The 24,451-nt window shown below is 39.7% G+C and overlaps 1 protein-coding gene across 1 annotated transcript in view; it reads right to left on the bottom strand.

Moving 5' to 3' along the window:
- LOC131458573 (extended synaptotagmin-2-like) overlaps nucleotides 1-24,451 on the bottom strand; it is a 35,696-nt gene that overhangs the window by 11,039 nt on the left and 206 nt on the right. The window contains exons 2-14 of the mRNA XM_058627750.1: nucleotides 22,269-22,656; nucleotides 16,347-16,388; nucleotides 15,402-15,536; nucleotides 14,796-14,872; nucleotides 14,507-14,579; nucleotides 11,393-11,482; nucleotides 9,058-9,113; nucleotides 6,550-6,670; nucleotides 5,982-6,158; nucleotides 5,758-5,840; nucleotides 5,422-5,470; nucleotides 4,989-5,078; nucleotides 4,770-4,865 (exon numbers count right to left, since the gene is read on the bottom strand). Of these exons, the coding sequence (XP_058483733.1) occupies nucleotides 4,770-4,865; nucleotides 4,989-5,078; nucleotides 5,422-5,470; nucleotides 5,758-5,840; nucleotides 5,982-6,158; nucleotides 6,550-6,670; nucleotides 9,058-9,113; nucleotides 11,393-11,482; nucleotides 14,507-14,579; nucleotides 14,796-14,872; nucleotides 15,402-15,536; nucleotides 16,347-16,388; nucleotides 22,269-22,649 (1,470 nt within the window). The 5' untranslated portion in view covers nucleotides 22,650-22,656. The remainder of the gene's footprint in view (nucleotides 1-4,769; nucleotides 4,866-4,988; nucleotides 5,079-5,421; nucleotides 5,471-5,757; nucleotides 5,841-5,981; nucleotides 6,159-6,549; nucleotides 6,671-9,057; nucleotides 9,114-11,392; nucleotides 11,483-14,506; nucleotides 14,580-14,795; nucleotides 14,873-15,401; nucleotides 15,537-16,346; nucleotides 16,389-22,268; nucleotides 22,657-24,451) is intronic.

Here is a 24,451-nt window from a genome sequence, read left to right on the forward strand (position 1 = left end):
TGAAGTGATGAGCATAGATAATGGACAAACTAGCACATTCTTGTCCTTCAACAGAACATGGCTGGGCATCACCAAGAGGAGGGTCCATCAACTTCTAGAGCACAGCTTGACACAGTGAGATTTTAGGTCAATACCATGTTAAATCTGTATGTAGAACTGCAGGAATTAAATGTCGTCCATATGTTTCCGAGTTGCCGGTAAAAGAGTTGTACAGGGTGCACCTAATGAAAACCATTCAAAAAACCGAGAAAGAAATGGTGTACCTGGACCAGCAAATCAGAAAAACAGACTTGGAAATTCTATTACTTGAAAGCCAGTTGAGGTGGGGGCATTGTCATGGTGAAACAGGTGAATATGTGAAATATGTTAATAGTTGGAACTATATTACAAATCCTGACTGTTGCTTTTGTACTTTTAGAGAATAAAGAAGAACCAAATCACATGTGAATTTGTCTTTTATTTTTAATCAAAACGTCTAATCTGGGTCAGAAGATTCTCGCACGACGTAATGCATTTCTGATCAATACGGCTTCGATGTCGATTGGATTTCTAATGAATGGGCAATCCATGTCTAACTGCTTTCTTCGTGTGGGAGAAGACAGGTAGAAACTCTGGGTTTCTTATAGCAAACCTGCCAGCGAGCAGATTATGTTCACAGAGTAAGTTACCGCAGTAACAGACCCAGAGTTTAAGTTACCTCTCTTTCTGGAACGGATAACTCAGAGTTTCCCTCATCTCAGGGTTAACAAACTCAGAGTTCTCACATAACCCGCTTTCTGGAATACCCCTCAGGTTATTCAGGAGAGGAGAAGGAGGAGCATGCAGGAGGAGGAGGAGCATTGTCGTCACCACAAAAACACAAACAAACATAAATGATCACATGGTTAATGATGACACGCCCCCAAAAAACACCTGGGGCCCATTTCAGAAAGCAGGTTCAACAAACTCTGAGTTAAAACCTTAACTCTAAGTTGACCAACTCTGAGCTGTCAAACTCTGAGTTTTGGGTTTCAGAACAGCTGATCAGCATTAGTTCAATCATCTCTGAGTATGTTCACTCTGTGTTAAGCGTGTGTTGGGAATGAAAAAAGTCATCATCAATGGAGCTCTGATACTACGATTCACCATGGCAACAGGTAAACAAAGAGCACAGCCTCCATTTTAATCCAGTTGAGCAGAAATATTAACACATGCCAATGACCATGACATTAATGTGAAGAGAGGAGTCAATAAATGAACACTATTCCATTTTATACAGCGTAATCCACTCATTCATCATTTAACAGACTTTAATTTCATTAATGATGATAAATGCTGCAGTCCTACCATATGTTACATTTGATTTGATATTTATTTAGCTGTAACCTGACGAGACACAAACTGAAGATGAGAATATGGATCAAACTCATAAAACATAGTTTACTTATGGACCTATAAATATAAAGTCCAACTGATGTTCAAACAGACTCACTTTTTTTGACTCTATTTTACATTAAAACATTTTGCTCAACGCTATTTCATGACTATATTTCCACGTGTAAATATAAACACAGTCCCTGAAATGCTGTCAAACATTAAGATTTCGTCTACAGCGAGATTCAAAAAGTCACTTCTGAACTACATTGAAGTTAAAGTGTTTCCAGCTGCATCAGAAATATTAACATCAGCTATAATCTTCATCATGATGTGATTTATGAAAAAACTAGAGTTTTCACGATACCAAAATGAGTAACCACGATACTATACCAGACAAAGTATCACGGTTCTGGGTAGTATCGCGATACTGCGGCTTTTTTTGATTATTATTATTTTATGAACTGCAATGTATTTGTACAAGTTATAAATACTTATTAATTACTTATAATGCTGTTTGGTGCATGATAAATATATAACATATATTTTGATATGTATATAATCATTCAGTTTCCTTTGCACGTTAATTTATGTTTAACTAATATAAATAATCAACTTAGGATAACAAATCCACTGTCTTTTTAAAAAAAACTATTTGACAATAATGCTTATTTTCCAACATAATAAACCATAGAGAACAAATTACAATAAACAGGAACTGATTCCCTGTGAAAACTGTACTTTTATGGCTTTTCTATGTGCTTTATACTTTGAGATCCTTTAACTCTTCATTCCTCAGCCTGTACACGGAGCATATAGCCTAATATTAGCCAATACTAACCTGGTATCGACATATAAATGTGGGTGACGACACTGCAGGTGTTTTATGAGGTTGGATGTGTTCCCTCCTTTGGCTCTTATAGCTTGGTGGCAGCGCCTGCACAGCGGACGGCCATCGTCTATTGCTTTACCGTCTGTGTCTCGTTTAAAGCCAAAATAGTTCCAAATGCGACTTTTGGAGTTTTTTTTTTTTTTAGCAAAGTTAGCGGTGCCACTGACGACGACGCCGCGGCAGACTCGCCGCTCGGGCCCGGTGCTTCTGCCATGGTGAGTGTGTTGTCTCGTGTTTGTGACTGTAAGCCGTGCGCGCGTCTGGGCAAGACAGAACTTTAGCTTGTTGTTCGTTTTGAAACGAATTTCTATCGAAGCGGAGCTGTCTTCATGGAGTTCGTTCTTGCCGGCAGAAACACACGAACAGCCAATCAGCTAACAGACGGGCGGACCCAGCGTGCGGAAACAGCCTATCATATCCCCGGACGTCACCAGTAACAAGCAAACAGCCAATCATTCAGCAGCTGTGTCGTTCGGTTGCAGTAGTTACAATGTGGGTTTGTTTACAAGGGAGTAGCATGCAGTGAAAGGCCGGGAGGAGAGTAGAGGCGGCCGCAATGTAGCAAAAACTGGCACCGGTAGTATAGTAATCCACGGTAGTACCGTCGTGTAGAATTCTAGTATAGTAGGAACCGTTACGATTTGGCACCGCTGGGTACCGTGCAACTCTAATAGAAACATTTCACAACAATGTCTACAGTACCAGAGAGCGACTACAGTGATGATGAGCCTGCAGTAACACAGTAAAACAATCTGAGTCTTAATGTTCACACAGTCACAGTGGTGGTACCAGGGGGGGTCTCAGCCCCCTTAATGAGACATGAGCTCCCCTGGAAACATGATTTGTGAGATTGGGGCATCTCTACAATATTGGCAAATATTGTTTTTTGATTGATTTGACTAAGATTTGATGTGTGTGTGGAGGTTGGATTTGATATGTGGTGATATGCGCTGACTTAAGGCAAGTAGACATACAGGCTTGTAATAATGGATGTGTTGAGTTGAGTATGTACTTTTTTTGTAGTGGAGATGTAACCTAAACCGTGTCGTGCCGTGGCGAGTACAGCCAGTGGAAATAAGCCGCAAGTCCTCACTCTGAGGCACGCACAAGTGTCCGTCCCGTAGCCCCTCGCAACCTGCGGTATAGTTCGCACACTGGAAGTAACATCTGATTGGGATTTCTGCAGGTGAATGCGCTCTGATACGTGTTTTGATATCGACTGTATGAATGAGGACATAAGTGTGTCAGACAACTTTTCAGGCCCAGCAGGAGGAGACAGAGAGAAAATCTGCCAGTGATCAGGTTAGGTTCACGGAGTATGTTGCCAGGGTAACCGACTCACGAGGTAAGCTGAAGTGGCTTTGTGAAACCGAAAAACGAGTTTCCCTCGTCTCAGGGTTAACTAACTCAAGAGTTTCCACTAAACCTGCCTTCTGAAACGGGCCCCAGGTGAGAAATGTTAAATAAACATAAACAATGAGAAAAATCCTTTTTTTTTGTTTCGTAACAAAAACAAAGCTCAGCACAAGCTCCGCCTACTTTTTCCAGAAAAAAGGAACTTCCGCTCACGTGTCGTAAATTTATGATGAGGAACAGAATCTAACATCTGTGCTAAACTGGTGCCACTTCTACTTAAATCAGTATCAAATCTAATCTAATGTAATGAAATAATCACAATTAGATATTTTTCAAAATCTGTGACAAATGTTGTTGAAAAGGGGACGATGGTCCTTTTTCTCTGGAAGAAAATGCGTTCTATCGACTGAGATAAAGATTCTTTTATTTTATTTTAACGTCCTCATGATGATTCCTGTTTCCTGCTCTTCAGCTTCAAACTCCAACAAAATCACATTCAGGACAAACGAGTGAACCAAACAAACAATTAACTCCAGGAGGAGCAGGTGGAGGAAGAGGACCAGGAGGAAAAGGAGGAGGGGGAGGAGCAGGAGGAGCAGGAAAAGGAGGAGGAGAAGGAGGAGCAGGAGGAGGAAGAAGAAGAGGCTAAAAAGAGGAAGGTAAAGCCCGCCCTATGACGGTCTGACCACAAATCAGAAAATCACTGTTTCAACGTTGAGGAAAAATGTTAAAAATCAAACCTTAAAACACCTTTGAGTTCAAATTGAATAAACTAGCTTTGATAAGTGTTTCTTTAAGTGTATTTTAAGATCATGTAATACAGATTAGTATAAACAGTAGATTATAGTTTAAGTGTGTTTACACTTTATTTTCACTCACCTCATTTAAACTTATTCTCACAAACCTCATTCATTCATTCATTCATACATTCACTCACTCACCCGTGTGTGTGTGTGTGTAGTAAAGGTTGTAAAAGCAAAATTATGTGTTTCTTTAATTTTTTATAAAAGCAGTTTGGAAATATTTGGGGTTGACAACATGTTGTTCTACTGTGACTCACTTACTCACTCACACACACACTCACTCACACACTCACTCAGTCAGTCACTCACACACACACACACACACACACTCAGTCACTCACTCACTTACTCATTCAGTCACTCACCGGCAGGTTTCTGGCTGAGTCCAGGAAGACGACGAGCAGAGCAGACGACAGACCATCGTTGGCTTTTCCTCGATCAGCTTTGATGTTCAACAGAGCCTGAGACATGACAGAGTGAGTGAGTGAGTGAGTGAGAGAGTGGGTGGGTGAGTGAGTGAGTGAGTGAGTGAGTGAGTGAGTGAGTGAGTGAGTGAGTGAGTGAGTGAGTGAGTGAGTGAGTACCTGGTCCAGCCTCTCAGGTGTGGACAGCAGAGATAACCACTCCACCCTCAGGTGCAGTTTCCCTGAAGCCACTTCGTCCAAATCAAACCACTGAGGATCAAACAGAAATAATCAGAATTACAATAAACAACAAGAAATAATAACAAACAACAAGATTATGATGGCCACATGTGAAATAAAACAATAATACAATAAAAATAACAGCATCAATTCTGAGATGTAAAATCATAAAGTTGGAATTCTTAGATTACAGTTGGAATTCTGGGATTAAAGTCAAAATTGGAATTCTGAGATTAAAGTTTGAATTCGAGATTAAAGTCATAAAATTGGAATTCTGAGATTAAAGTCAGATTTCAAAATAAATCAAATGTAAAAAAGTTAAATGTTTCCAACAGTAAAATAAAAAGTAACACTGGTGAAAAATGTAAATTACCTCGTCGACCTTCTGTTCTTTCTGGAGCTCGGCCAAATTAATGACCAGACTGAAAATAAACACAATGTCTTATTAAAGACGAATCATCACACTGACATTAACTTCAATTTACAAGACCGCAGGCAACAGTTAATCATTATTATTATTATGATAATTCTGTTATTTTTTAGCTTCTAAAATGTAAATATCTGAAAAATCATAACTTGTATTAACAATGAAATTGAGTCATTGTTTCAGCCCTAACATACAGTTGTATACTCTGAGCAGAAATAGATTACATTACATTACATTACATTAAATAAAGTAAATGAGAAATAAATAAGAAATAAGCAGTACCTTCCCAAAAAGTCGTCTTTATCTGGGTCTTCATCAAACAGCTCGATGCCAACGTTTGGTCCTGAGTGATCGTAAACCAGAGCCTGAACCATAACCAGGACGTAGAAAAGAAAAATACTCATTTTAATTTACAAAACTTAACCGGTGTGAAAGATTTAAATCTAACTCTGAGTCCTGACTCTGACTGAAGAGCCTGACTGAAGAGTCCTGAGTGGATCACTGACCTCGTACACTTCATTCCACTTGGGGTGGATGTTCTCGTGGATGACTTTGCTCTGGAACACTTGAGTCCCAACCTGGATGACACCGTACGGGTCCGACTTGCCTTTGATCAGCCCGCCCAATAACTTGTCTTTACACAGCAGGTCCTGGGCCTCCAGGAAGTGGATTCTGAGGACGGCCTGAGGAGACACAGGGTCAACAAAGGTCACTCAGAGGTCACGCACGCATGCACGGACCTCCACCAGAGTGCATTCTCCAACAATAATTCTGAATGAATAAATCAATATTTTATTTTCAATTTGTGTATTTTTTTATGTTTTGGTTCATTTATCTCATAAATCATAAATCTCAGAATTATGATTTTTAATCTCAGAATTCTGACTTTTCATCTCAGAATTCTGACTTTTCATCTCAGAATTCTGACTATAATCTCAGAATTCTGGCCTATACTCTCAGAATTCTGATTTTTAATCTCAGAACTCTGACTATAATCTCAGAACTCTGACTATAATCTCAGAATTCGGACTTTTAATCTCAATATTCTGACTTTTGTGCTTGTGCGTGCGTTACCTTGGGAACGGGGAAGCGCAGCTGGGCGAGCTCAGCTTCTCCCACCAGAGGGATTTTGATGGAGTTGGGCAGGACCAGGTAGCTGTAGATGATGTCCTGGATGATGTTGTCACACAAACCACTGACAAACACAAAGGACAGATGAAAACAGGATTAATCCAGTCCATGATTATATTATAAAGCACATGTTTAAACCACAGGGTGGAACAAAGTCAACAATCAGAGGACTTAAAAAAAAAAGATGTTATGATAGTGACTTTTTTTAAAGTGGAATTCCATTGATCATTAAAAATAGCAGTAACACTAGAACGTCCTCTAGAGGGCAGCAGCGTCCTGCTGCTGATTTCCTCTCACTCTCACTCTGGAGTTTCATGTGATTTCAGGTCAGCGATAGAACCACGACCATGTGACCACTTCCTGTCCCACTGAGCCTCACGTATCCCATCATAACCCTAGAAATAAGCACTCAGCTGTGAGCACTTGTGTTTATATCTTTGTGAGGACGCTTTGACCTTGAGACAAATTTAAAGGGCTTTTCTGGGGTTAAGACCTGGTTTTAGGGTCAGAATTGGGTTAAGGTTGGGCACTTAGGTGTGCCGACCCCTGGGTTAATCCTAATTCTAACCCTAAAACCACCTCTTTACCCTTAAAAGTTGAGCACACACATACACACAGATTTGTTTAGCTGTAGTTTTAAGGACACTGCATTGACTCCCATTAATTTAAACAGAATAAACAAAAGCCTTATCACTAACCTTAACCTTAACCATAACCAGTTAATGACTAACCTTAACCCAAATTTCAGTCCTAAACTTAACACAGTTCGTAAAAATTCAGTTCTGCCTCATTAGGACCAGGTTTTATGCATGAGGACTAATGGTCCCCACACACACACACACACACACACACACACACACACACACACAGAATGTAAATGAGCACTGAGGAAATATGAGAACACACACACACGAATAAAAGTAATGAGGGTGTGGTCAGCACACACACACGCGTGCATGCACACACCTCGTCAAACAGGCAGAGCTTCATTTCTCAGGGGCGGAGTCTCTTGTGGAATCTACACTGAGTTTTTGTACAAACAGCAGGTCAGTCGGGAGGGGGGAGGGGCGGGGCTAGGTGGGGCCAGGGCGGGGCTAGGTGGGGACGGGGGGGGTGTTAACAAACGTTAGGTTGTGAAGCTCGTGTTTCATGTGAAAACTGCTTTCCTTCTCTGATTTGATTTGATTTGATTTGAATAAAACCTGGAATAAAACGGTCTCACGTACAATAAACATTATGTTCTTTAGTCACACAGTTAAATATTTAACTTTAAACATATAAATGCGCTCGTCCTACACAATAAATCGGTATTATATCGAATACATGTTGATATTTTAAAAACGCTAAATATGACATATTGATTAAAAAAGTCACACTGCAAAAACAAGATTTTAATTATTTTGAGTGGAATAATCTCATCATATCTTTAATATCTTAACGTTGGCCTGTTTTCTTTTTAGTTTTAAAGCATTTTACAATTTTAAAGTGGCTAAAATTCACAAACTAGTTTTAAGAATGAATTCAAGCTAAACTTGCTTTAAATTGAAATGAATGAAAGAATATTTGGACCGTTTTTGTGCACTTCTTTCATTTTAAGCCTAAATCTTTGTATCATAGCAGAATTTGGCCATATTTAAAGTCGATTGTCTGTCACACACGTATACATCCTCACAAAGACACAGTCAAACATAGAAAGTGAGGACGATGTGGAAAAGATTCTCCTCAAAGTCTCTTCTCGTCTGCGGCGTCTCGTCCACGTCAATAATCACAAAACACTTAGAAACACAAGTTTTAATCCATGCGGTAATCCAGTGGTTACAGTAATGCTTTCAGCTGTGTGTGTGTGCGTGCGTGTGTGTATGTCAGTATTCTGTGAGGACAAACTCACGACTTTAAAGGGCTTTTTTCAGGGTTAAGACTCAGTTTTAGGGTTAGAAGTCAATAGGTGGCCCGCGGGCCATCAGTATCTGTGGCCCGGGAAAAATCTGATGATCTGATCTTCACAAAAATGACAATTTCATCGAGAATTTCAGAGCTTTTATTCTGAAAAAAAACTGAGACAAATCGAGGAAAATATAGTTTGTTAAGAGCAATTTTGCTTGTTGCCGATTAAAGACAACATCCACATTATTGCCAGGACATCGTTGTTATCTTAATGTTGGTTTTATCTCCGACTGAAAACCTTTTAAGACACTTAAGTCTTTTTAATACTAATACATTTATTACATTAGTTGGAGACTGATTAAATTTAGTAGAAAAATTAAATCTGAAAGAAAAAAAACAAATTTATTTGCAACCACTGGGTTGGAGATTAGGATTAGGCATACTGTTTGAATGGTTAAGATTAAGGGAGTCCTTAAGTGTCCTCAGAAAGGAATTCTGTACAAGAAGAAGTTCACACTAAGGGATTTTAAGGTAAAGGTCAACACACACACACACACAGTTACTTACTTGACACCGGGAATGTCCAGCATGTTTGTGAGTCCTGTCCAATTAATGTCCAACAACTGAAAAACAAGACCAGACGTCAATTTTTTCGGCTGTGGACACAAACCTTGTGAGATTATTATCGGAATCTCATTGATGTGAACTCATTTACATAGGGTGCAAACCAAAATTCTAAATGGCCGACTTCCGGTTGAGTTGAGGCCATGGTTATGGTGGAATTTTTTGTTCGTTTTGGTCTGTAACACCTTCACACAAAATTTTGGGAAATTTGGTGGAACTCAATTTAGCCTCACCTTAGGGGGCGCTATAGAGCCCTTGAGCAGCACACGGGTCCGGGACCTATGCCAATATTGGATTTTTGCCAGACCTGACCTCCATGCCAAGTTTCAAGTGTTTTTATGCACATTAACCTCCTCAAAAATGACACAGATATAAGAATAATCTGAAGGATAATGATAGGTTCCGCCCCTTCGGGCCCCTGCCATTCATGGCTCGGGCCATAATTATCAGTAATGATTATCATGGTCAGTATTGGTTAAAATCCTTAAGACCCTCTTTGTGAATTGTAAATACTCGAGTGCAAACGTTCCTCATCCATCGTGAAACTCTTTGTGATTTGTAAACGCTCGAGTGCAAACGTTCCTCATCCGTCGTGAAAGCTGTTGACAGCCATGAAGGAAATACTGTACAATTAAATGATTTATGCCACATGACAGCAGATAATGACAGGAATGTGAGTGTGATGACATCACGTCGTCAACAGAGCAACCACAAGTCACTTCAGAACAGGGAAGGTATTTTATTAGTAATTATTAAAACACTTTTACTGCCGCTGACGAATGTCATCAGACTCATTGGAGGCATCTCAAAAATTCTGGATGGTTTAAAAAAAATGTTTCGGTGAAGTCAAACCTTTCACCTGTCTGAGAAGAGATGGATATCTGAGGTAATCTGGTGTTACAGGTGTCATGATATTGATCCAAACGGCAAAAACAAACCTCCTGCTAATACATTTACCAAAAATTATCACACAAAAATATATATATTCTGTCACGATTTTCCTAAGTTTTTTTTTTAATTAAAATCCCCCCAAAAAATGTAATTTTTCTGTTTGTTTTTGTAATACAGATATTGGCCATTAGGGGGTGCTGGCCTGAGGATGTAGACTTAAATAAATACACGATAATCTGACAATTAATTTGACAACTGTAACTAAATTACCAAAAATATCTACCATAAATTAAGGCTGCCATTTTTTTTAAAAGAAAGCAAAATAATTTCTTCATACAACTCAAAGCTGCAGCGTCTTTTACTGAGCAATAATTCCATAATTAGGGCTGCAAAGACTCATCGATTATACTTGTTTACTAAATTATTTGTCAACTTTTTTGATATTTTGATCAGTTTAAGTGTTTAAGTTTAAGTTCTTTAAAATTTCCACTTCTTAAATGTGATTATTTTCTGGTTTCTTCGCTCCATACAACAAAGAAAGGTGGTTTTGGACAAAGTAGGACATTTGAAGACATCATCATTTCCAGGATTTTCTGGCATTGTACGGACCAAACAAGTGCTCAATTAATCGGGAAAATAATCGGTAGTTGTAGTACTAATGATTTAGTAAATCAAGATATGCAATTAAGAACTAGACTTCTATGACTTCTCAGATCTCTTTCCAGCACAAACACGTAGAAGTAAGAAGAATCTCTCGGTACCTCAGAGTTTCACAATGTTTTCTTTGAAAATCTAGTGGATTAAATGATCCATAATTAAATAATCCAAGATAAATCTGCAAGAACTAAGAGTCAAAATAAGAACCAAAGCATGGCTTCGTTTTTGAGTTGGCGTGCCTCTACTTGGACTCAGAAACTGTAGGTAAATCAAAGTCTTCCTGAACCGTTTATCATTGCATTTTTTCCCTCCTGACTGACGACTTCCTTCCTGTGCCTCAACACATTTCATCTTCCTGATTTTGGGCTCTGATAGAGGGACCCACAGGAGAAGAATCACCATCAGATACTGCTGAAAGACATTTCAAATCCACCTTAAATGCTTTGGTACAGTACGGTACAGTTCCTAACGGTGAAAATCCCTGGGTCTGGCTTGGGTTTTACCAGAGAACAGTAACTTTCCTTGGTAGGCGTGGCTGTGGGCTGTGCCCTGAGGACCAAGTCAGTGAGATACGTAGTGTGACGTTGTACCAGTGCAACGACAACACACAACAACATCGGACACGACAACAATGGAGGACATCCAGCTGACTGTCGTGAGCTGGACACGAAACAGCTAAATGCTCCTCCTCTGATAAAGAGGAGGCAAACATTTTTAAAAAGGTACTCACCGGTTTCTTGAGGAAAAAGACGGACAGTGCACCGACCAGAGGCATGTCCCCCAGTAACGGCTCCATCACCACCCTCATCACCCCATGAAGCTGAAAAAACAACAACAATATAATGAAATGAAGCAATTAAAGTCTTCGTCTTAGGGTGCGTTCACACCCTCACACACTTGTTGTTTAGTTCCTATTTTAGTTTGTTAGTTTTAGTTTAGTTCGTTTTTAATCCCTGATGATGAAGTGACTTAGTCCAAGATCTCTGATGTGAACCAGGGAACTGGACTCTGGCCTGCTTCAAAGAGATGGTCTCGAACCACTTCCTGGAGCGGTTCTTGACTGGTGTGAAGCATAGTATTTACAGGTACTGCCAGGTACTGCCTCAGTGTTTTCAACAGTGTGGAGACAACAGTGTGGAGAAGGAACAACCGGGAGGAGAGTGGCTAATAGATGTAACTGAGGACATCCTCCGTGTCTGGCAGGTCCCCCACTCTTCCTCCTCAATAATCAGTGGTTCTCTTGAAAGTTCTCTCAGTGGAATTTGGCCTAAAGATAAGTTTGTGCAGTGTTTGCCAATCTGTCTAGATGGAGACCCATTTTTCAAAGATGATTTATCACAAAAGCAAACTGGTGCTTCTACCTCTCTAGGGGTCGCCACACATTTTTTAATTTGGTAGAAATCTTATGATGGGTGCCCTTCCCGACTCAACCCTCCAATTTTGAGTGTCCAATTAACCCAATCAATAGGGGATTGGTAGCCCAGCACACCTGTCGGGAATTGAACTAGCAACCCTCTGGTTACAAGCCAAGTTCCCTTCCCACTAGGCCTTGAGCTGCCCCTATTTCTGTCACACCTAATATCATTTTTGGTTAAATGAATTAAAACATTTTATGCATGTTATGCAGATTTGTTTGTGGGACCTAAAAGAAATCTTCCGTGACCCATATTTGGGCCCCATCCCAGTCATTGGGAATAACTGCTCATGGCTTCTCCTGGAGCCGCCTCCTCCTCCTCCTCCTCCTCCTCTTCCTTCTCCTCCTCACTGAATGAACATTCCACAAATTCATTCTCAAGCTCATCAATTTAATCCGTCCATTCTCAAGTCTGTGTAAAATTTGGGCATCAGATTTGGAAGGATTCCCTTGAGACGGCCCTGAGAGATCGCAATCACAATGTTGTGTGTTTAAAAAGAAGTGCGATCCCCTCGGAGTTCCTCATTACTGAGGATGTTGTTTTTTTCTCAGCGGCTGCAGTGACTCAAACCTCTGATATGTGGATGGCTCCGTCTACATCACCAAATTTGGTTAGAGGTCTTCAATGAGTAACCAAATAGCAACATTTTGCTAATCAAACCCAGTGCAGTGGAGAGATAGAAGATAGCATGGTGTTTATTCTCTTCTTCCTGCCTAGAGGAGGATTCTGCTGCATCAATGTCAAGTTTAAAGTTACAGTTTGGGCTTTTTATCTTCTGATGTGTGTTTGTATGGCTGCCAGCAGTGACCCACGTCTACGTTATCTCAGGAAATATGTTAAGTTTCAGGATCATGTCTTGCTCTTACACTCAACAAAGCTGCTGCTGCTGCCTGGAAACTGACATTTGACATTTATTCTCCCACACCAAAGTCCATAGAGAAAACTTGTGTTTTCAGGTCGCAGGGACACGGGAGCTGCTGTTCCATTGCTGCCTTGTGTGGTTACTTTGTGTTTTCTGAGCGAAAAATTACAAATGCTGAATTCCCCAAAAAAAACACATATGAACTCAGTGATGGAGGCAGCGGTGGATCACTACTGTGTGCTGCTGTGACGTCAAAATCGATGATTTTCTCTGTGGGGTTTGGTGTGAGAGAGTGAGTGGTTTACAAACGTCAGTTTCTGGTCAGAAAAATCTTGTCTAAACATGAGATTATATATACACAATATTCCCCGTAAACAGAGGGAGAAACTTAATTTTTCTCCGTCTGAATATCGCAAATAAACTCCTCCGTCACATGAACGACCCGGTGTGTGCAGCTATAAAACGTGAGTCCTAAATGAAGGCAAATATTGACTCTGCCTGACACGTGTGAGCCACTTCTCTCTGTAAATCATTCCAACTTTTCACTTTCTCCCTTCTCTCCTCCTCCTCTCAGATCTCTGAAGAGCAAATATGGCCTGATCCTCTGCCAACAGCAGAGAGGATAACGTCTCCATTATCAGCCTCGCTGTAAACACATTATGTAAAGCTGAGTGTGGCAAGGTCACGGCTGTCTGTGGCGGCTGAGGTCGGAAACACAGAACCTCATAAACATGTATATATACTGTATATATAGTGTCTTTTTGGCCTGTGTCTATTAAAATACACATATGCATTGTTAGAATGGGTTAACGGAATAGATATGCAACAATTTATCAAATATTAATTGATTATTATGTTAATCTGCAGCAGCTTTGATTAAAAAACAAGTTGGAGAGTGATTTTTATGACAGACGAGAAAATAAAAACGTGATTAAATGTGTAGTCTGTTTTTTTGCTCCTTTCTGATGAAGAAACCAGAGAAATGTAATATTTATGTGTGGATCAAAAATATGACAATTTCCAACATTATATGGACAATTTTGCTCTAAATTCATTTGAAAGTGTGTTTGTTTGACTTCAATTTCTTTGCTTTCTTTGCTTTTTCATTTAACAAATCAACAGAAAATTATTAATCCTCTTATTTCAAGTGACTTCTCATTTAATATCATTTGCTGTTTGACGATAACCAGTGTAATTATTGCATTATGTTTTAATTAAAAATAACTATAATTTAATTAATGATTGATTCATTATTTTAAGTATTTTTAAGTAAATTGTTATGTATATATAAAGGCAATAAATAAACAACAATAATAATTAGAGCTAATGGAAACAAAATGTGTGATTTTCTTTAGTTTTTTTCCCATTAAAAAAATTTGGAATCACAATTTTTTAATATATTTTAACTCGGGGGCAAAAATCAACCTTTACCAGAAAAATAGTTTTCTGACTCAAATTTCTCTGATTCATTCAGTGAGAAAGTAAAAACACGCAAAGAAAAGCAGTAAATCTCAACGTTTCACTTCACGTTAAGTGACCGTGGCTGTTTTAATATTATTGTACATACCTGTATACTCTTTATTCCGGCTCTGCAGTAATACTTCTTGATGTCCACGTCAATCTCTGTATTCCCGACAAAACTGACAAAAACACAGTAGATCATTTTAGGAAAGAAGAAGAAAGACAGGAAACTAAAAAAATAATCGATTTTTTTCTTTAACTTCTACGTCTACTGCTCTCTCTCGGCTCCCGTCCCAGCCCCCTCCCCTCCGCTCCCCCTCCCCGACATATATATATATATATATCTATGTAGACATATATACATGTGAATGTGGTGAACAAGGCTGAGTGTGTACCTTATTTGCAGGTCCATGATCACCTGCCTCTTGTCAACGTTCTCTGTGTAAACTTTCACCCCGTTGACTCTCAGCGGCTGAAAAAAACAACAACACAATATAAAAAAAGTGAACAACTCATTGTCAAATAATGACCAAGATCTGGATTTCAGGCATTCTCTGGGTACGTACGGTACTCTCACTCTCCCACACCAAACCCCATAGAGAAAAGCAGTGATTTTATCATCACACACAGGCACAGGAGTTGTTGATCCACTGCTGCCTCCATCACTAAGTTCAAATATCTTAATTTGTCAATTCGGCATTTGAAATAACTTTGTTCCGATTGACCTCAGTGACACAAAGTGACCACACGAGGCAGCAGTAGAGCAGCAGCTCCTGTGTCCCCATCAGCTAAAATCAGGGGTCTCAAAGTGGCGGCCCGGGGGCCACATGTGGCCCTCCAATCGATTTCATGTGGCTAAAATCATTGATCTCTATGGAGTTTGGTGTGGGAGAGTGAGTGGTTTATTTAAACATCTGTTTTTCCTTCTGTGCCCACTGGCAGACATATACTTCCCTAATTGCAATATATATATAAATGTATTGACATTGTTCCGTCGTCACCTTGTCGCCCATGTCGATCTTGCTGAAGCAGAAGGAGCCGAGGTAAGGGTTGGCGCTCTGCACCGCCGGCTCGATGGTGTCTCTAAACAGCTTGTCCACAAACTGGCAGATGAACGGCCACATCTGCTTCACTGTCTGTGGGACAGGAGGACGAAAAGGAGGACAAGGAGGAGGAGGAAGAGGAGGAGGACGACGAAGAGGAGGACAAGAAGGAAGATGAGGAGGACGATGAAGACGACACAAAAATGAGACAATAATCTCCTTATAACTCACTTTAAACAGGAAGTTATTTGTGTGTGAACATTGACAGTGATAATCATCCAGGTAACACACTGTGTGTGTGCGTGTGTGGGCGGCAGCAGCAGCTCTGGGTCAGGGTCTATCATCATCATCATCATCATCATCGCTCCACATTCAGACGCTATTTATACTCCAGCTTCTCTCCCTGTGTGTGCAGGCTAACAGGCTAACATGCTAACAGGCTAACAGGCTAACAGGGCCTGATGAATTAGATAAGGGAGCAAGTGCTAGCCCAAAACCTGGTCCTGATGAGGCAGAACCCAGTTATCAGTGATTAGAGCATAAAAATGACCTTAATCTGATCAGGAAATAATCAATAGCATGTTGACGCTTGACAAGAACACTTTATTTTCCACCTGAAAACGTTGGTCATCATTTCATCATATTTGTATTTGTCACTTTATGTCGACTATTTTCTTATTTAAATCGATTCGTTTTAATGATTTCTATGTTTATATGGAGCAAAAAAAATCTGAGAATATTCACATTTAAGAAGCTGAAAAATCACAGAAACTGGTTTTAATCATTTGAAACAATCTAAACAAACACTGACACAGATGAATCCTTTGAAGCTGTTTAGTTTGTGCAAATGAAAGGAAGGAACATGTGTATGTTTGTGTGTGTGTGTGTGTGTTTGTGTCTGACCTTATTCAGCCACTCCACTCTTTCCACATCAGGATAATGAACCTAGAAAAACAACAAGAAAGGAGGCGGAGTTAAAACCCTCACCCTCAATCATAAATAAATCTGTTTGCACTAAAAAACACACAAAACAACTTTATTTAACGTTTATTTCATTAACATCATGAGTCCAGGATTATTGTGAGTCAGGATGTTTATTCATGAACAGGCAGCGACATGAAACGCTTTTCATCTGTCCGTCACGTTTGAATATAATATAATCCAGCAGGAATTATTATTATTATTCACTGTTTCCACACCTAACAACACACACACACACACCTTAATCATCCCTTCACCGAAACCCTAAAACCAGGTCTTAACCCTGAAAAAGACATGTTTAGGGGTTTCAGAATGTGAGGACAAACCAAACAGTCCTCATTTCCTTTGGGATATAAATTAGTTAGGTCCTCACAAAGATACCAATACAAGAACACACACACACACAATCAAGCAAGTAGCAAGAGAGGGGTGTGGCTAGCTGGAAAAGGGGAGAGGAGGATTTCCAAACAGCTGTTGCATAGTTGAACCATGACGCAGAGAAACACACGCAAGCTCGCACGCACGAACGAGGCGTCTCCAGCTCCAGTGGAGAAAAACGATCGACGCCATGTTTGAAATCAAAGGTGGAAGCGAGGATTAAACTGGTCGTGACAATCAGGACGTCTGGATTTAATCTGCCTCGTCAAAGAGATTTTTAATCAGTATTAGGGTTAAACAACAAAGGGACAAAATGTAATATTTAACTTTCTCATCTTGTTGCAGCAGATGATCGTCTTTGCTTGATTAACAATAATAATAATAATAATAATAATAATACATTTGATTTAATTATTTAAATCTACTAATAACTAATATCCGGTTACACAAAGGTTAGGTGTTGTCTATGTAATCCTAACTCTTAAATAATCTGCTTTTCCTGCAGATTCAGCAGGAACAAAGCTGCTTTTTTTTTAAAGAGGGAAAAGCGAATCTAAAGTATGTGCTGGTGTGTTTGGCGTGTTGATACAGGAACATCAAACACACACACACACAGACGTTAGTTTGCATGTTAATGACATTCTCTGACGGCGTGATTGTTTTTATGAAACCACCGAGTACGATTTTTTTATAATTTTTTATTATTTGAATTTTACAATAAAAAATAATCAATGAGTTCACTGTGGAAACACTCCAACGCTGTTGCTGTTAAAAACAATACAAAAGAAAAGTTTATGGAGTTTAATGAGGAAATATTAGTTTGTCACAAAAACAGCTTAGAATCATATCACACTAGGGTGTAATACGTACAATCAACTCAGAAATATCGTGATATTTTATGTGTCGACATTATATCGCTTCTGAAGAGTAAGCATGTATTTATGTTTAACTGATGTTACAAATAAACATTCAACATTTGGTGGATTAGCATAAAAAAATATATATTTCCGTTTTAGACCATTAGATGGTGCTCACTGTCACGGGAGTCAGTATATCCCAATATCATGATAATATCGTATCGTGACTCAAATATTGTGACTTAAATATCATAATAAATACTACATTTGATTTAATTATTTAAAAAGACAATAAAAAATCACTACAATAATATATAGATGACATTACATTACATGTCATTTAGCAGACGCTTTGATCCAAAGCGACTTAAAATGGAATTGAGTACAATCAGCCAGGGGTGGAGTTGAACTTGCGACCATGATTTCTTTCGCACACAGGGTACCGGTCTTAACCACTGAGCCACTCCACCTCCTATAGTTAATCATATTGTGACTTAAAGCCCACATAGACCGGAAGCTCCAATTAACGCTGTGTTTGTGTGTGTATCTGCGTCATTACCTCGTTTATGAAACCCTAAAGTTTCAGAACAAACAGTTCAGCCACTGCTGAGAAAATAGGGTTTTATTGTTTTCCTGGGCTCTACGAAGCGGATAGGCACTTCCTTAATTTGATGTCGTCATCAGAAATCCTCACCACTCCTCTCACCACCGTAGCGCCTCCTGGTGCCGGCACTAGTCCGGGCACATCCGGTTGCGTACATTCAACCGCAGAAGAAGAAGAACTACTCTTGTTGTAGCTGCTGAGATGCAGAGCATCCACTGTGCCAGAGGGGGAGCTGTGTATCTGAGAGCTGGCCTATCTATTACGTCACTTCCAGGTACCTGGCCAATCACAGGACAGTGGGAAAGCTCTCGTTGGCTGGCCAATCACAACACAGTCCATATTCTGGGGGTGCGGTTTTGGTCTGAAACAGCGCAGCTGACGAGAGCGTCAGTGAGGAGATATTTTGATCGGCTCGTTTGCAGCGATTATGAGGTTTTTAACCATGAAAACAAGTTAATATATGTAAGTAGACCTCCATAACTAACATATATGTGTGATACAAGCATTCGATGTCGCCTTTAAATATTGTGATAATATGGTAATACGGTGATTTTCTGTGACGACACAAGCTAAACCGTCCTCCAAAGACGGCAATGTTGCGAAAAAAATCTGCAAACTCATTAGCTTAGCAGTTAGCTTTCAACCTTGCGTGTCCAATAGTGTGTGTAATAATTTATAATTTTTTAATTTTTTTAATTAAAAAAACCAAACTTAAAAACATACTGTGTATATACACTTATATTGCTATATTTTAAATTTTTAATTTTTAATAGTTTATATTTAGAGAATGTTTTTTATGCACGACAACGACACCATTACAAATTCCTTGTATGTGTAAAATCGTACTTGGCAATAAAGCTTTTTCTGATTCTGTTTCTTTCTTTCTGATTCTGATAATGACGAAGAAGAAGAAGAGGAGTCAGGAAAAGGGGCCGTCCTCTAAAACGTTGACATCACACAGTACATAAACTGACCTTTGACCTTTGTGAATATAAACGAACGGCTGAGCAGGTGAAGCAGGAAGTTTCAGGTTTTCTCCTCAAAGCTAAAGGCAAAAAAGACTCAGACAAATAAAGAATAAGTAAAGATTCTATAGCAGCAGCCCTGTGTACAGTATAATGTACAGTGTGTACACTGTACATTATAGCTGTCACGTCTGATTAGGAAAAGTGTGACGAAGCAATCGCAATCAATGAAAATGTATTAACGCAACACATCAAAGAGTCTCTTCAAAGCTTTAAAGCACATTAAAGTATCCATGTTCCAGGGTTTAATCCCAAAATCGATGTTTCCAAATTTATTCCAGCAATGTCCCCGATTGATATTCCGGGGGTTTTACTCCCAAATATTTAAATGTACATTCACAGGAAGACCAAGATTAAAATCTATGTTCCTAAATTTAGTCCCGAAGTTTGAAATAGTTCGTTTTCCAGTTTTGATCCAAAATTTAAAATCTAGGGTTGATCCCAAAATCTAAAACCTATACTCTGAGGTTTGTTCCTGAAGTTTAAAATCTATGTTAACAGGTTTGATCATGAAGTATCTAATCCAGAGTTAATCCCAAAGTTTAACATCTAGAGTTTATCCCAAAGTTTAACATCTAGAGTTTATCCCAAAATTTTAAATCTAGAGTAATCCCAAAATTTAAAATCTAGAGTTAATCCCACAGTTTAAAATCTATGTTCCCAGGGTTTGTCCTCATTTTTTTATTCTCTAATTTGAGATTATCAGATGAACGTGTAAACACAGATTACAGAAGCTTGATGAAGTTAATGGTGGCAGAACTTTGACTGAGCATTTAATGACTCTGACTTGTGAGGTCAGTGTGACAGAGGTGAACAGATAAAGGACAGGGACAGACCGTGTTTCCCCGCAGGGTCAAAGGTCACAGCTGATTACCGTTACACTGTAGCTCATTATCAGCAGGACGACATCAAATCAATGCTGTGACGTCCTTTTCATTGCATCTCTCAGTTTCCCTTTAATCATCCAAACAAAGAACAAAAGTTCTGTGTGATCATGGACGAGATGATGGGAAGATGTCTGGCCCAGGCCGGCGACCTGACATCCACTCAGCCTCACTCTGCTCAGTCATCTGGTGTCAATTACACAAAATATTTCAGCAGGAGAGTGTTAATGTTTCTCTTTAAGACCGAGTTTGTGTCTGAATCTGTCATCTCCAGACGAGAAGAAAAATATATTTCCCTGCAGAAACTCTGTGTCAGTGAGGGCTGCACAATTCTGGAAAACATGTGAATCACCATTTATTTCACAAATGGAAATGTTTATCGCACTCATGAACAAAATTAGATTAGAAACATTCAATGAGGCATTCAAATAAAGAGCCTGAAAATGGCCCTGCATAATGGGCTTATTGTTATTATTGTTGTTATTGTAGTTATTATTGTTATTGTTGTTATTACAGTGGCTTCAGTGACACATGGCGTGTTTCCACGAGCTCGACCTGTGACATCATAACCAGGGAGAATGCGTGACGTCGTCAGACTGCTGTGCACAGGAATCAAAGCGAACAGTGCTGAACTGTAGACGAGTTAAAAAGACTTCTTGAAAATGTGGGTTAATCTCCAACATTTAGCAAATGTCAGAGGAGTCTGGTGGATTTAGCGACGTGTGATTCTCATCACTAACACCTGGGTTTTCATCCCCGTCCATTGTGTGTTCATTTCTCCTGCGTTCTGTGCCGCTCTCACTCAGCGCTGGAGACAAACTTCATCTCCTCTGAATCACGTGACGTAAAGGGTTCATGTGCTGAGAGGGAAGACGGCGACAAGAATCTCTGAGAGGAAAATTGTTTATCGTTTATTTGCAACGCAGCTCATGAAATAAAATGCAGAAGAGTCGTCTTCATTTACAAATAAGATCACAGCTGTGAATCGAGATCTTAACGATTAACATCAATATAAAAGACAATAATAATAAAAGATATGAACTCCCACGTCAAAAATAATCTTATTTAAAGCAAACATGACGTGATGTCACAAAAACATCTAATCAGATCTTTGATTTTCCACACAGACAAAGACAGGCAGCTACAGTATGTGGACGGGCATGTAACCCAGCCGCCTCCCCCTCCCTCTACAACACACACAACGACACAAAAACGAGCACAGAGAGCGAAAACCAGGACAGTTTCGATGACTCTGCGATGCTTCACTTCACGGCTCGAGCTCCCGGGGAACCCAGTTTGCTGGGGGGGGGGGGGGTGTAAATTATTCAACAAGGACTTCTGCTCCCTCAGGCCGAAGACTGTGTGTGTGTGTGTGTGTGTGTGTGTGTGTGTGATCTTCAGTCTCTGTTGTCCTGCGACAGAAACACAGAACGAGACGTTTGAATCGGACCACGTCTCAGACCCGACCGCTCATTGCCACGAAACGACTCTTTTTTTTTTCCAGCTCCAAACATTCCTGTGTACATTACTCACAGTCAGACCCACTTTAAAGACATGTTTTTAAGCTTAGACACAAATTTTCCAAACGTTTTGTTTGTCACCACTTCTACAATCTACTCCCGTTTTGGGGATATGTTCATCACTTAATCTCACTGTTTGACAACTGAGAACTGAGTGTTTGTGTTGCTTGGGGAAACTTCTCATTCCCCCGCTCTGTGAGCTAAAATCACTGATTTTCTCTATGGAGTTTGGTGTGGAGGGAAAGTGAGTGGTTTGCAAACTTGTATTTTCGTATTTCGTATTTTCTTATTTCGTTTTTTTCCTTGTGTGGCAGCCATGTTTTCATCCAGAGTGTTACCTTCACATCGGAAAATGGAAGTCGGAAAAATACACTCCATGTATATGTACGCGACTGATTTACTGTGAAATAAATACAACACTAGTGGCAGCCACCTCGGAATCCCAAGTTTGGATTGGTGAGGTTGCTCCGAGTTGGAAATCCCAGTTCCCATGACCTCAGAAACTACAAATAGAACATGCCTATATTCCATGTCCGAGGATGTAAGAATCACTTTAAGTGGTGGAGGAGGACTCACCCATGGCGGCAGCTCCGTCGTTGCCACATTCTGCCTCACCGCCTTGTCCTCGTGCTCCAGGAACTCGATGGCTCGGTTTATCCTGTAGTCCTTGTTGCCATGGTTCCTCCTCCAGTAGAAGAGCGCGGCAAGTCCCACCAGGACCCAGCTAAAACTGAACTCAAAGTATCCAAGGACGTAGATGGGCAAGATGATGGCGAAGGTCTTGGCAAACTTAATCCACATTTGGGAGACGTCCACCAGCGACGACTGCTGCTCTTCCTGCAGCTCCTGTGGCGACAGAGGCACTCCCATGGAGGAGCTTGCCGAGCTGCTGGGCGGCACCACTGGTCCGTTCACCCGGACACCGGGTCCTGACGTACCCTCCATCCTGTTACTCATTTCCCCACTGGAGAGAGAAACAATTACAGCAAATATCAGATAATTGTGATACAATCATTTAACGTTGTAATGTTTGCTAAAAACACAGTATAGTAACTCTTAACGCTGCAGCGTGTACGCCAGGCCTGTATGTGGCGCTGTAACACTGACACGACAATACACCCAAGACAGAGAAGAAGACTTGGACATAAAACCGCAAGTACAAGAAAACGCATAATATCTATAGTTATTTTTTTTTAAAGTGTTTCAGTGATTGAACGACGTTGTTTTCATGTGAATAAAAAGTCAATACAATAAAAAACAACAATTCCTGAACTCTGCTGGTCTGAAAACAAAAAAAATTACACACTGCAGCTTTAAAATGAGCATAATTAGCATTTCTATATGTAAGAGACACATGAAAACATTTTCTTTGAAAGAAAGCAAAAAAGTCAGAATTATGAGATTAAAGTCAGAATTATAAGGAAAAAGTGAGAATTCTCAGATTAAAGTCCAAATTTTTAGGAAAAAGTTCAGAATTCTGAGGAAAGTCAGAATTCTGAGATTAAAGTGAAAATTCTGAGGAATAACGTCACAATTCTGAGGAATAAAGTCAGAATTCTGAGATTAAAATCATAATTTTGAGGGAAAAAGTAAGAATTCTGACTTTAATCTCAGAATTCAGATGTTTTTGCTTCTCTTTCAAAAACATTCAACAAATTGGTTGTTTTTGTTTTCATCACTTTATGAAAAATAAAACCAATCATTAGTTGTCCAAGGCTCTAATGTCGAACAATTATACTAAAATAGACTTAGAATTATAGCCAACAGGTTTCGTAAGGATATCAGACTTTACACGGTGACAAAGAGTTAACAATTTAGCCCCATAAAAATACCAGATTTAATGCACTGGGCTGAGAAATGTGTGGTATTTGAGAGATGAAGCCAATAGCATAAACCCATGGTTTAAATGACCCACATTTATATAAGAAATCTTATCAAAAGTGTCATAAGAAGGAGAATAACGGATATTTAAGCAGGAAATGCCCTGTTTTAAAGATAATGGCCCGTGTTCCACTGCCAAGTTGCAGTAGTTACCTTTGCTAGCAAGGTGGAAAAAGCTGGTTAATTGTTATATTTACTAATTTCTACAACAATTTCAACGAGTTCATGACATGTTTCGGTTAGTTTGATAAGTTCCACTATAACGGCTTAAATAAAAGAGACATTTGAAACGTGTTGCCACAGTCTCCTCACACACTCCGAGGTGAACTGTCATTCCCGTATCTGGGCAGTACCCGAAACAAAACTCTCTTACAGAATTGTCAAATTTATTAAGACGTTCAATTCTGGGACATGTGGAAGGAGCACGTTTAAAGTGAATAAATGCCATGACACGTTTAAATCCCCTCTGTAATTCGGCATACGATCAATACACAAACACGCAAGTCTTTCGGTAGTACTAAAACTTTGAAAATTGCCTCAATCCGCGGCCCCGCAGTTTCCTACCTCAACTACCGCGATTGGCAACAAGTGAACGTACCGAAAGTAAAAGTAGATTTTTGACTAAAACATGTACGTTATGGTGTTGATTAGTGTACGCCGAATTAAATAGCACAATTGATTTAATACAACAGCAGTTTTGGAACATCGTTTACAAAATGTAACATGTAGTAATTGGGTAGAGAAATACTAAAATGTCGGATTTTCGAATGGAGTCCGTCGTGACGTTATCTCCAAAGTGACACGTATGGGGCTTCTCCGGCTGCAGCGGCGGCTTCTACCAAACATCAGCGACAAAAACAACAACTTCTTCCGGCAAC

The sequence above is a fragment of the Solea solea genome, chromosome 1 (genome assembly GCF_958295425.1).
Source record: "Solea solea chromosome 1, fSolSol10.1, whole genome shotgun sequence".
Lineage (NCBI taxonomy): Eukaryota > Metazoa > Chordata > Actinopteri > Pleuronectiformes > Soleidae > Solea > Solea solea.